Genomic DNA, 14,009 nt, shown 5'->3' with positions numbered 1-14,009 from the left:
ATTCAATGTTGTTCACTGTCTATGTTGCTTATGTTGTCTGAGTCCATGTGCCTGTGTTTCTAAATGTGTCTTTTGGCTGAAGGGACAATAAAGTTGAAGTAGATGTGTGATTGAATGTGTATGTTATAATACGCAATTATTGATCAACAGATGGAAAGTTCTGTTCGTGACATTTTTTTAAATGTAAAACCTGATTACATCTTGTAAGTTTCTTCTCCTCTTAGAGGCAGAAACTTTTATGTTCTGCACAAATAATGAAGAATGCATTTTTTTTTCATTGTACGTTGACTAGCTGAGTGGGCCCTGACCCTCTTCTTAACAAAACTGTAAGTAAGTACATTTATTTTATATAGCACTTTTCACAGACAAAGGTCACAAAGTGCTTTACAGCAACAAAAAACAACATAGGTTTAATAAAACAGGAACAAATGAGTACTTCACGGACCCGACATCATAAAATCCTGCTATAACCAGGAGCCATAATTGGCACAGTAAAACATAGATCAGTAGGTAGACTGGGTGAACTTGATTACCCATAGGCCCGTCTTAACACCTGTCTAAACGTTTTCAGCTGCTTTTTAAAAGACTCTACAGTCAGAAAGACGTAACCAGATGGGCAGCACATGTAGCATGTGAGGGGCACAGCTAAGCAGGCAAAGGTCCACACTAGAATTACAGAATATTGTTAATATTTTTCTTTGATCAGAGATTATCAGTCTTAAAAATCATAACTACATTGTCTCCATTATTAGTGATCGTCATTGTAGGATTTGAATGTTCAGTTATATTCATTAGCCATTGATCTGTAACTTATTGTATTTACTAAAAGGGGATTATAATATTTTAGAAACATAAACAGGGCAGAATATGTTTTACTCTAAAAGCACATTGAGTACTTTTTATACGTTTTCACAGAGTAAGGGATGCTTATCAAAAAGGATGGTTTGAAGAACTGATTATCAATTAGTATAATGTTGTTTAAATGTTTAAACTCTGTAATATTGATAATGTCTTCAGGAGACCAGTGCATGTTGGGCTTTATTTACTAGGGCTGGGAATCTTTGGGTGTCACACGATTCGGTTTCGCTTCTTGCGGTCACAAGTCGATTGAGAATCTATTTTCTGGATTCATGATTCACAGTCTATTTTTGAATTAGTACATACTTCATAATCTACTCCAGTCATCTGTGAGACTGGCTGAATTTCTTGTAATTTTCTTGTGTCCGTTTGGCTTTAAGAGCAAGCCTTAGCAGGGAGGGACTGATAGCCAAAAAAACGATGTTGGAAGTTATGAATCTATTTAAAATCTTAAAAGATAAGAATCTCAATTTCAATTGATATCGATCGATTTTTCCCCCCAGCGCTAATATTTACTGAAATGCTTTCTTTTATGGAACAGAAAAAAAACATGGAGGAACAAACCGCAGACATAGAGGTGACAGTCAAAACACTAGACTCCCAAAGCAGAACCTACACTGTTGGTGCTCAGGTAAATTCCTCACTTCCATCGACAGACTCTGGTTTGAGTTGTCATTTTGAGTCAGCCTTCGTAGTAGCCTCCCTCATGTCTGTTCTATCTTTTTTTTGTAGTTGACAGTGAAAGAGTTTAAAGAACACATTGCCCCTTCAGTGGGGATTCCTGTGGACAAACAGAGGCTGATCTACCAGGGCAGGGTCTTACAGGATGAAAGGACTCTGACAGACTACAGTAAGTATTTAAAGGGTTAATTAAAGTGATGCAGAACTTAAAATAAACTTGTTTTAAGGGATCTGCGTTTTCTTCTTGCCTTCATCATCAGGTGGTCATTGATTCTTATCATTTGTATTTTACATGTTTACTTTGTAATCAGAGATATACATTAAGGGTTGTAGGTAATTTGGTCTTTGACTTGTTCCTGTAGTTATAGGTATTGACAACAAGTAATTAGACATAATTTTAAGTCTTTCAGCAATGTATAACACAACTAGTAAAATAAAAGTGTGAAGTCAAAACATTGTCTAATGTTTACTGTTACAACCCTAATTCTTTGTTTTTTTCCCCAGATGTAGGTGGCAAGGTGATCCACCTTGTGGAGCGGGCACCGCCGCCGCCGTCCCAGCCTGGCTCCGGGTCAGGAGGCTCTTCAGCAGAAAGTGGGCCGTCGTCTTCCTCCCAGGGAACATCACAAGTGCCTCCACATGATCGCAATGCTAACAGCTATGTGATGCTTGGCACCTTTAACCTCCCCGTCAACATCATGGACCCCCAGCAGATACAGGTAGGGCCGCGTAATGACGCCTTAAGACCGAAGTGTCAGTAACTGAATTGCATTGTGGGTAATCTCTATTTACATATTCTACATAAGTTTATACTATCTCTGTTTTCTATTGCATTATATTCAATATGCAGTATGTTGCCTAGCCCCAAACAGCTAGGTATTCATGACTGCTGAATGTTTGACTCGCATTTGCACGTTTGGGCTCATTAGTTCTGTACTTTGTTTTTTCCCTTCAGATGTCAGTTCAGCAGATGGTGTCTGGCATGGGAGAGAATGCCAGGAATGCCAGAGTCACAACCAGCACTGGAGTAAGATGCTTGCTGATAGTGTTCAATGCTACATAATGCTACCCTGTCTTTTTTTCCCAATCTTCACTGTTTATTTTTCAGAGCAATGGGTCCGTGAATGTGCACATCGATATGGACCAACCAGTGCAGAGCGAGCCGAGGCTGAGGCTGGTGCTGGCTGAGAACCTGCTGAGGGACATCAATGAGGTCGTCCACAGGATGGAGGTGAGAGCAGACCTGTTCAAATCACCATCATCAGAAGTCACCAGCCTTAAAAATAACATATTCATCTGCTTTATTTCGCTTGTTAGGGTCGAGGGCCGGGTGAAGCTTCCTCCTCCCAAACAGACACAGCCTCTGCTGCGTCTGCTCCCCCTCCGCCCTCCTCCTCATCAACCAGCTCCACTCCTTCTCCCTCTGCCCAGCCCATGGACACCTCCCCACCTCCAACAACTCCCCCACCTCCACCCACCTCTTCAGCACAATCTGAGGGACCAACACCCCAACCTGGACCCAAGTGAGACACATGCAATCTCATCGCTGTGGCTTAATCTGTCACTTATAAACATATTCAAGTGGGGGGGGGGGGGGGGGGGGGGGGAATGAAATAATGTATCATAGATTCAATGAAAACATGAAGCTAATTATGGGGGTCAATGCAGGATTATTTCCACTGATATTAGAATTTTAAGCATTTTCATTATGTTCCTGACATTATATGGTGAACAGTTGTTGCGTTTGATGGCTACAAGTTTTGCTCTCCTTTCTGCCTTTAGTCATCCAAGCCCGGCTGAGTTGGCAGAGATGTTGTCCGAGCTGCGCAGGGTGGAGGAGAGACTGCAGCCCTTCATTCAGAGAGCTCACACCATCCTGGAGACAGCCACCACCGCAGAATACAACAATAACACAGTAGGGTTCAAACAACTAAATGAGTTAACTGATCATCTTTGGTATATATATATATATATATATATATATATTAAAAAAAGCCTTTCTTATTAGGATGCCAGGACATCGATTTAAGTGTTTTATAACAAAAAGGGTGGAGGGTCACTTCTTCAGCTGTTGAAGTCATATGGTTCCTATAGCAACACTAGAAATGTCCATGATTTCCCCCCTCTCATCTGATTTATTTGACATAATGCTTCTGCTATAGCTATGAATGGTATCAGTCTTAAAATCTAACTGTAGACCAATAGATGTTAGATGTTCAAAATCTCAGGAATCCAACATAGACCATATAATTGATATTGAGAAAGTTGCCCATGCTTTTTTTTACTTTCTGTCACAGGAGAGAGAGGATGACCAGCGCAACCTTGTCATGACATGGGAGTGTCTCCGTCTCCTTGGCAACGCCCTTGTGGCCCTCAGTGACCTGCGACTGAACCTCATGAGCCCAGTGCCCCGCCACCTACACGTGGTGCGGCCATTTTCCCACTATGCCACCCCAGTGACTATGCCTGGAGCTGTGCACCACCACATCCCTGTGCAAGTAAGTGAATAAAAGCACATTTAATGTATTCATGTGACCATTTGATGTGATCACACTGACTGTGTGTGCATCTTCACTTACAGATGAACTTGGGTGCCACAGTGACAGTTGGGCCTAACGGTGCAGAGGGACAAGCCCCGCCCACCCATTCAGCCAACCAGGCTGAGCAGGCAGGTCAGGGACAGACCACACCCTCACAGACCTCCCCTTCCAATCAACAGGCTGGACAGGGACAGGCTGGCCCCCGGGTCATCAGGATCAGCCACCAGGCAGTCCCGGTGGTCATGATGCAGATGAACACGGATGGTGTGTTGTCCCCTACCTGCCGCTGATTGAATGCTCAGCCACATCACGGCTGATTGTGTATCATATTATGTGCAGCAGAGACTAACTGAATAACTTCAGTATTGTACAAGGGAGTTCATCTGTTTGTGTGTTTGTTTGTGTTTAGGTTCAGGTCCAGGAGCAAATCCTGCTGCAGCTGGACAGCAAATACCTGGACAACCAGGTAAAGACTAGTTAATAAAATACTTAACATACAACACATCCTACTCACATCAAACGTCTTCTACTGTAGTTTATAAAGTTTTTTTTAGAAAGTCAACAGGTAGATCAAATTAACAAAGAAGCCCATCAGTCTCTGTGCAGCTAAGAACCAGAGGGTTTACCATTCAGCTGCTTCTCCATATTTGTTGATACACAATTCAATCCTTCCAGTTCTAACATGTATCAACTTTGTCATTCTTTTGATTCTTTCTTTCTTATTTATTTGTATACTTATATCCCCCTTATATAATCTACAATGGGAAATTACAACTTTCCACTCACACAGACAGAACTGAAACACACACACAATCACAGACAGAACCTGTCCAAATCTCATACTTGGTCCGTACTGCGACTTCAACTGGTGACCCTCCAGTTTGCAACTCATTCCCAATTTTTTTTGTCTTTCACGATATATTGGTTTAAACAAGAGAAAAGAATGCAATTGTATTTGTTATTTTTTTTTGTTTCCTCCCTCAGGTGCCCTCCCTCCAGACTTCATGCGGAACCTCATGCAACAGATCAGCCAGTATGCTGCCGCCGTAGCAACTAGCGCTGCCACCGCTGGCCACCCAGTCCCACCGCAGCCCACCCCACCTGGCTACAGCTCCACAGCAAACTCCTCCACTACCACCACAGGTCCCAACACACCCACCACCACCCCTACTGCTCCCCCACCTCCTCCTCATACAGGCCCCCAGCCTCAAGCCAGAGTTGTGTTCACCCGACCCCCGTTCGCACCGAACATGGCCCCTCCAGCCTTCGGTCCCCGGGGCACCACCATCAATGTGAGGGCTGCCATGCCGGGACAACAGCCGGGACAGGTGGGAATAACGTTTTTCTAATTCTTCTGCTCTTTTTGAAGCTAACTGTTAGCAAAATATTTAATAATTGCAAAATCTTGCTCTGCAGGCTTTCAACCCTGCTGCTCTTAACCAGATGATTAGTGGACTAGTTGGACAGCTGTTACTGCCAGGACAAATGCGTACGTTTTTATAATAATATTCATAATTAAAAACTGGACATGGCTTTGCATTTTATAAGCAGCTTTCTTCTTGAGAGCAAAACGTTTATATAGATTGATCAAGGATTACTGTCAATACATGACGTTTTGTTCTGTTTTCTTTTTTTTCAGCTGGTCAGACCGTCACATCCTCCTCATCCACGTCCACCTCCTCCTCCTCCTCCTTTTCCACCTCCTCTCAGAACTCCTCATCCTCTTCCTCCTTTTCTTTCTCCGCCTCAGGTCCAACCCCTCCACCCACCGCAAACGCTACTGGTCAGCCTGACGCCAACCCCGGTGAGCAGCAGCCCCATGAGATGCCCCCAGACCTGAGCCAGCTCCTGGGTTCTCTCCTGGGTGTAGCCGGTGGGGCAGGTGCAGGACCTGGAGGAGCCCCTTCCATTACTGTGACCACATCAGGGGTTCCAGCCTTCATCCAGGGAGTGAGTGAGTTCATGCAGGTCAGTGCTTTGCTGTTTGACTTGAATGCACACACTACATTTGTTGTCAACAAGTAAAAAAAGTAAAGATCTCGTCTATTCTGCTTACTCACAAGTCTATGATACATGTGTTGTCCCCATTCTGAATTATGCTGCTGAGATATGGGGATTTAAAGCGTGCGACTTATCAGATGCTTTACAAAACAGATTGAAAAGGTTCCGATCTCCTTCTTTCCTTATATTTAATAAGGAAGTGTCTCCTTTAAATAAAAGCTTGCTAGTTTGACAGTGTATTCTATGTTGTTCTTATTAAACCTCTTCTGCTTAGATAACATTCACAACTTTAAAAAGTTGTATTTTTTTATGTAGTGCGTATTATAAAACATATGGTATTGACACCGGTATTACAGCAAGTGAGATACCTGTTTTATCGGTTTGGTTAGAAACCAAGAAAATTTATGCCAACAAATCCTCACTCATCTATTTTATTCCTAGGCCTCCCAGCCCATCTTCGCTCCACCTGCACCTCCCTCTGGTACCACACCTGCTCCTGGTGCAGGGCCAAACCCCCATCCCAACCCCCCCGGGGCAGCTGAAGCCCTCAACCCGGAGCTGTTCACGGGCATCGTCCGTGGCGTCCTGGGCACCATGATGGGCTCCCTGGGTCAGGCCCAGAACGACACAGAGAGCATCGCACAGTTCATGCAGAGGCTCTCCCAGGCGACCAACATCTTCATCAGCCCAGAGGATCCCACGGGTACATTAAAAAGATAGAAATACAGAAAACATCCGAACTGATCATTTCAGAAAATTGTTTATCTTTATCTAACCCTCATGTTTGTGTCATTTCTTTTTTTATCCCAGGGTTTTTTGGAGAGCTGCTGATGCTGGTGTGCCAGACGTTCACCATGTCTGACCTGGTGATGCTGCTTCATGGTCAGCACCAGCCCCTCGGACGCATCCAGCCTCAGCTGTCCCAGTTCTTCACGCAGAACTACCTCAACGGCAGAGAGCCCACCGATGAGAACATTGTTGTAAGAACCACTCCCCAGCTGGAGAAGATGAATATTCCTTTAAAATGTCTTTGTTTTATTTAGATGGAGTATTCAACTTTAAAGGTGGAGTTAGTAGAAATGTTTGTTGCAGCTTTTAAACACAACATTCAAACTGGGCCCCTCCTCCTAGGCTCATTGCCTCCAAAGGCGCACACTCACTACAGGATGTAGTGTGTAGGTTTACACCTACACTGCAAGCAACCACACGCTAGCACAAGCTAAGTGCCGGTGGTAGGCACCTGCCTGTCTAACAGAAAGGAGGCCAACTCTGCATCCAAGGGTAAAGACCAACACAACACCCTCGTTTTAGAATGAGCTTTGCCTTGACGTTTGGCCTCACTATGATTATATTTTCTCTTCTTTGGCCCTATGACCGCGTCCTTCATAACCGTCGGTTTGATTAACGTCCAATCACTGAATTGTATCCACTCTCAAACTCACCTGCGAGCTGTCATTGGCTGGGGCAAATAAAGCAGCTCCCCGTCCAGAAACGTCCCGACCAAAACATGAAAGATCCAGTCAGAGGACTCAGTCTCCACCACACATGTATGGAGGCCCATAAGTGATGATTGAGCAGCATTACTTTTTTATAGGTCAATCTTTTATTTTTAGGTAAAAACTACTGACTCTATCTTTAAGGACAAAGTTAAAGTACATTTTTTTAAATTGTTGGTGCCTGGTGTCTTTGACCAGTAGTTGATGATCTTAATCTTTTTCTACCTGTGTGTGCTGTCATTCTTTAATTTATTTCCTCGTGTGTTTTCTTTCCCTCCTGCAGGCTGCTGCTGACAGTCTTGTCAATGAACTGGAGGAGTACATCACTGAGAGCTTTGTAAGTTCCTGATTTAAAAACTCCTCCAATGTGACTTGCATCTCGGAGACTCTGAATCAGGCACACACTATTATATGTCACAGATATATATATATATATACCGTATATATTATACACTACTTATTGCACAATATTTATGGGATATTATTATTATTAATGGACCAATGATGACAATGTATAGGCCTGTGATTATGCAAAATGAGGTTTACAGTATCTACTTTTAGTCCTTCAATCATCAACTTTAATCATCATCAACTTTTATTTGTATAGCGTCAACTCATAACAAGTGTTATCTCGAGACACTTTACAAGAAGCAGGTAAAATACCTTACTCAATCACACAAGTTGATAGAATTTGTTGCTTAGACGACCTTATAGAGATCATTTGTTAATGTTTCTGTGTGCATTGTGTTTATTTAACAGGGAGAGATGCAGTGAACATTGCTTCATATATTAAATACAAACTAAGATGCCATGCACACGAGTTTCTAGCAGCTAATTTGCAACCCCAGTCCCTGGCTCAGCTTTTAGGATTAAAACAGAATTATTAGACTTAAAGAAATACACAAACAGTGATGCATTGTCAAAACAGACATTATAAACTTGATATAAACAAGACTAAATAAGACCAAACAGTAAAAGGATTATTCTAAGAGGAAACGGCCATTGCTCAAAAACCAGCTTCAGTTTCAGCCACTGTTTTAAAAACCTTGAATTGGACCCACTCCATTACATTAGATAATTTTCATTAGGAATTCCTGGTAAGGGGGCGCCGGTGGCTTGACGGATGTGCCCCATGTGCAGATGCATAGTTTTTCCGGTTCGGGTCTGGCCTGTGGCTCCTTTCTCACATGTCGTTCCCAACTCTGTCTCCCCGGTTTCTGGCTCTGTCTGCTTTCCTGTCTCAAAAAATGGGGTCATCTGCACATCCAAAGATTCAACAGGAAGTTCACAAAGAGTACAATAATTCATTTAGAAAATCCAGATTAATTAAAGTTGGTTTGTCCGTTCACTGTTGAAATACGTTGTGTAGTTTTTCAATGTATCGACAGCCCCTCTTTTCTCCAAATCCCACAGAGAGAGTCTTCAGTCACAGTGTTGGAGGGCATTGATGCCACTCAGACCAACATGTCCTTCTTCAGAACGCAGCTGACACACATCGCCACACATATTCTGCGATGCCATGGTAAAGAACAAATCATACTTTATCATAAATAAGTAGTTTTGATGATTGGGTTTATGATGTAAATGTATCAGGACCTTCTGCTGGGAGGTGATGTTGTAAACCAAAGCATTAGTTTCTTGTGTGTCTGCAGGACTTTAGGGTCATATTTATTTTGTGTTAATCATGCATAAGAATATTTTTCTTTCCCAGATGACTCATTTGGGCCGCAGCTGCTGCAGATGTGTAACCAGGCACTGTTTGAATGTCTGGCCCTCAACCTGTACTGCTTGAGAGGAGACCAGAGAGCTCTCACTGCTGTCATCAACCACAGAATAGTCAGTATACAATATCTGTCATTCACACACTGTGTTGTATCTTTCCCTTTGTTCAGGAGGCAGTAAAGGAAATAATTAAACTGAATTGTGCAGGTTAGAAAGAGCGTGTCAGGTTTAAATCTTTGTGCAAATGCAAGGAGGAGTGTGTGGAAGGAAATGCAAAAAAGAAAAAAAACATCCAAAGGCATCTAACAGATAATTTAACCGGACAAGCTTCCAAATAAACTACTCGATTTTTCCCCACATACGATATTGTAACTGTCATGGATATTAAAACTGTATTTTCAGAAGAAATATAATTTGATAGATTTTTTAACCGATACTATGTGATGATATCCGCAGTGACTTTAAATAAAGAAACCTTTTGTCACAGAATAACAACAAGATGTCAGATGTTACTGACTCTGCCTATGAAATATTTTTGTTCACATTTCAGATCAGAAGAAAAAAACATTACCTTTTTAACAATCCGATTGGAGAGGAAATTATCAAAAACAAAAAAGGGTAAACAGTTGTTGTTCCTTTAACAGTTTAACTTTTATTTTCTCCTGTTCCAGCGGAGGATGTCGAGCGACATCAGCCCCAGCCTGGTTAACTGGATGACCAGCATGATGACGATGAGGCTGCAGGTCATTCTGGAGCACATCCCCGTCACTCAGGAGCAGATCCAGAACTACATCAGGTTCAGATCTACAGATCAGGTAACAGACTGGATGCATTTTTTTTTTTACTTTAATCAAGTGTTTAATGAAGTTGGAGGAAAGAACACTTGCAATCCTCAATAAGTTGATGTGGGCGCTCAGGCTTGAAGCTTTAGACACTTTGATTCTGTCTTTCCTTCAAGTTTTGTTTCTGTATCTGCAGATATGTATTCTGTGTTTTATTGTTTTATATTTGAAGATGTTGTAGTGATTCTGCAGAACAGGGTGCATTTGTTAACCTGTTGCATTGAGAGGAGCCCCTGTTGTCTGATGGCCGACACATATCCTGTTACTCTGGACAGCACGCCTGAACTGGCTAATAAATATTAAATGACATTCTTTCAGAGAGATCAGTCTTCTGCCGCTGGCACACAAGAGCCCGAACGAGCACAAAGTGCAACGGTAAGCACTGAGGTGACTTTCAGGTCCTTTTCTTGATGAACTCAGTCTGACATTTTCAGTACTGTTTAGCCATTTTTTGTTCCCACATTTTCGCTGTTCTCCTCTTCTAAAGATTGGGGACACCCTCTCACCGGCTGCAGCCACCACAGCAGAGGAGGCCATGTCGGTATCACACGACACGAGGGCGTCGTCACGGGAAACAAGGGTGTTGCCAGGGGACCTGGGCGCCTCAGGAGGAGCCGCGCCGTTAGGTGGCGACATGGCAGCAGCGGGAGCCGAGGGAGGAAGTGAGGAATCTCCCCGAGAGTCTGAGGCCTGGGCTGCTGCTGTTCCACCTGTAAGAGCCGACACAGTTTCATTACTGTTTTCTTTGTTGCAGTGCAGACCTGGTTCATATTTACTGTGACCTCAGTACTCAAGATGGTTAAAACAAACAAACAAACAAACAAACAGAAAAGAGGTGTTTCATCTGTAGAAGTAGTTGCATTAACAACGTATAATCCTTCAGTCTATGGATTATCTAGAGTATGTCAGACATTGTTTCTGGAAAGACTAGACTCAATAAGACTATGAAGGATTTATTATGTTTAAAGTCTATATTAAATCATTGCTTGCCTTTCCAAGATTGCATTGAAACATGTTTTGTTGCTGCTGTAGTGTTCATACATCAGGCTTCCCCTCCCTTCTGTCTTTACAACATCCCAGAGTTAAAGATGGGGAACTACTTCTTTGATCGTAACACAAAAATACAAAAACCTAATGAGAGACTTTTAAAGTCATTTATTTGCCACAATTTTTTGTACAGTTAGTTAACTCTGATAACTCATACTCCTCATAAACCCTATCTCTGCTGTGTTTTTTTACTGTGTTGTAGGAGTGGGTGCCCATCATCAGGTGTGACATGATGACCCAGAGGAAGATGAAGGCTCAGCCTCCACTATCTGACGCCTATCTACACGGCATGCCGGCTAAACGCAGGAAGGTAATCAGATCAGTAGTGACTACACTTTTAATGTAGTGAATGTTTCCTCTCCACAACGTTCTTCAGAGTGTGTGTGTGTGTGTTTTCAGACAGGACTGGGCGGTGGAAGCCTCCTCTCCCTCTCTGATGCAGTGAGTCAAGCAGCCAGGACAGCGGGAGTGAAGCCCATCACTTCTGCAGAGGAGCTACAAGATGATCTGGAGACCCAGGATATGAAGGAAGCCTACGCAGAGCAGGTAGCTAAACCTTTAATGAGTATTTGCTGCTCACCATTTTAAGCTACTGGTGACAACAGTGTGATCCTTTAGTTTTGATACTTTTTGTAATGATATGTATCTTTGCTTGGCTTTTACAAAGTTTAAAAGTGTGAATACTGATGACTCTGTTTCCTCCACAATGCATCATTACAAACTTTCTTCTTCAGGGATTTTTCATGATTTAAGGATAAAGTTAAACAATCAGATAAATAACCAACCATTCAAGAATAAGCACAGAGAAGTTCAGTAAGTGTATGTGTACATGTCATACATGTGCTAATTAACACATAATAAAAGAAAAGCACAACATTGTCATAACATAAAAGGGATGCAAAAAGTTACAAAGACAGATTATTGTTTTCTTGCATATTGTTTTTAATCTAAATAACTCTTATTTATGATTTTTTTATCTTTAGAACTTTAATGTTAAAACTGTAGGATTAAGGTACTTTATCTGCTTTCAGTTTTCAGACATTTCAATGCTTTTAGATTATTTTCGATACCACATGTATAAAACATTACAATCTCTGTTATTTTAATAACTGATTGTATTGATAAGCACTGAAGCTTTGAGGGGGAGGGCAGTGGCAGCCCCTTTTGATTTCACAGGTTGGTAAATACTGAGGTTTCTGAAATCCGAAATAGAGAGCAGAGGAGGTTTCTGTCTAAATTGCACAAATCACTTTTGAAAGTGTGCAGGAGTTTTCAATGTTTTGGTTATTAAAAACAAGGGCTGACCCTTTGTTGTGGGCCTAGGACTTCTATTGTTGTTGCTGTGGTATCAAAACATGTTTTTGGTGTTATATTTTTTTTAAAAGGTTAATTTTTTTGGCTTTTTAATCCTTTATTTAGAGATAGGACAGTTGACAGAGTCAGAAATCAGAGAGCGAGAGAGTGTGTGGGGAATGACATGCAGGAAAGGGACAATAGGTGGGATTTGAACCCGTACATGGGGCATGCACACTAACCACTAGACTCCTGGAGCCTCATATTGTTTGATTTTTACTGGTATCATATTAAAGTTTAAAAATCTGGTAGTCAATAATAGTTGCTTAAAGTATGCATGCTTTGCTCTCCTCTTTGTCCTGACTATCCTGTGATGTTTAACCTGCCAAGAGAAAGGGCTTGTGGGATATGGTGTTCAATTTAGATCAGCTAAAACAAAATAAACATCACACAGCAGACGGTCTCTTTTCCTTTCCTGATTTTGAGTCAGTACTGTAATCACAGATATAAAGGGGATTTCTCTATAACAGGGAATCAGTCTCTTGCTTTTGGACACATGGCTGCCTCCGCACAGTCCTTGTCACCATGGTAATGATCATTTTCCTTTGCCTCTCAGGTTAAATCAGACATCAAGAAGCGAGTGAGGGAGGACCCAGATTTCAACTCCCAGAAGTTCCCCAACTCACACAGAGCTTTCTCATCAGACTCATAATCATGTACAACCCTCATCATTCACTTCTTCATCTTTATTTTTTTTAATTTCTTTGATCATAATTCGACCACCACTTAAAGCAGCTTCACCCCCCAACTCTCTGTTTGCCTTTTTAATAGCGCTCTTGACTTAACTTCTCCTGCTAATGTGACAACTCCCCCCCAGTGCCTATTTATTTTTCTGTTTATATCTGTCCGACCTTCGCTGAGACGATTTGTTGCTAAACGTTTTCACACCAGAATGACTAGTCTGACTTTACTTCTCTTTGCATACATGTTTGTATTTTCCTTTTTGCCCTCTTATCCTCGTGTTAATATGGAGCCTGAATCATCAATATTTAGTGGACTTCTGCCTTCCTCTATACTCTCAAACGCAAGAGTATACTTTCATGCAATGAACATGCTGTTTAGTACATGAATGTACAGTAAGCTTAATAAAAATCTTGATACAATATACATAGTGTTCTATTTCTGAGTTGTGTTTGTGCATGCATGTATTTCAGCCTGTGCGTGTGTGTGTAGCATGTTTCAACACCTGAGTGAAAAATTCAGAATTCCCCTCTTAATGAAATTTTTTTTTTCAATTTTTCAATCGTTTCATCAGGGGGCACTGAATGAGTTTTCAACAAAGACTGTAGATATTAGTGGATGAAGCCTTAGTGGCTACACCCGTCTGTTACAGCGGGGGGCTTTTGCGTCTCATCAGTGGTGGTCGCCATGCTGTAAATCCTGTCTCAACCTGACAACAGGCTGAAATTGTGGAAAAATTAACCACATATCAAAAGAACCCAACAACATGAGTTGATACCATGAGGACC

General features: G+C 41.9%; 1 protein-coding gene across 2 annotated transcripts; it reads left to right on the top strand.

The window, feature by feature from the left end:
- The first annotated feature begins 292 nt into the window (after nucleotides 1-292).
- Nucleotides 293-13,647, top strand: bag6 (BCL2 associated athanogene 6). 2 transcript variants are annotated; one of them, XM_061049972.1, is made up of 25 exons: nucleotides 293-330; nucleotides 1,400-1,489; nucleotides 1,591-1,708; nucleotides 2,044-2,258; nucleotides 2,495-2,566; nucleotides 2,648-2,770; nucleotides 2,857-3,062; nucleotides 3,322-3,454; nucleotides 3,837-4,037; nucleotides 4,121-4,343; nucleotides 4,489-4,545; nucleotides 5,064-5,407; nucleotides 5,496-5,568; nucleotides 5,719-6,047; nucleotides 6,522-6,783; nucleotides 6,891-7,060; nucleotides 7,860-7,913; nucleotides 8,990-9,098; nucleotides 9,288-9,412; nucleotides 9,970-10,113; nucleotides 10,459-10,515; nucleotides 10,628-10,852; nucleotides 11,390-11,497; nucleotides 11,587-11,733; nucleotides 13,097-13,647. In XM_061049972.1, exons 2-25 carry the CDS (start codon nucleotides 1,409-1,411, stop codon nucleotides 13,190-13,192), a joined length of 3,672 nt encoding a protein of 1,223 aa, XP_060905955.1. In that variant the 5' UTR covers nucleotides 293-330; nucleotides 1,400-1,408; the 3' UTR covers nucleotides 13,193-13,647. The 2 variants fall into 2 exon arrangements, with proteins under 2 accessions (XP_060905955.1, XP_060905956.1); XM_061049973.1 differs by having other exon boundaries at nucleotides 308-326.
- The last annotated feature ends 362 nt before the right edge of the window (nucleotides 13,648-14,009 follow it).

This window comes from Labrus mixtus, chromosome 11, assembly GCF_963584025.1.
Source record: "Labrus mixtus chromosome 11, fLabMix1.1, whole genome shotgun sequence".
NCBI lineage: Eukaryota > Metazoa > Chordata > Actinopteri > Labriformes > Labridae > Labrus > Labrus mixtus.
Note: the sequence above shows the minus strand (reverse complement) of the source record. Positions and strands in the feature narration are given on the sequence as shown.

What these genes read in the sequence shown, in the direction of transcription:
- bag6 (XM_061049972.1), top strand. Translation starts at nt 1,409, where the DNA reads ATGGAGGAACAAACCGCAGACATAGAGGTGACAGTCAAAACACTAGAC. An exon ending in AGTACATCACTGAGAGCTTT is followed by an intron (nt 7,914 to 8,989) that starts GTAAGTTCCTGA and finishes CAAATCCCACAG; the next exon opens with AGAGAGTCTTCAGTCACAGT. An exon ending in AACGAGCACAAAGTGCAACG is followed by an intron (nt 10,516 to 10,627) that starts GTAAGCACTGAG and finishes CCTCTTCTAAAG; the next exon opens with ATTGGGGACACCCTCTCACC.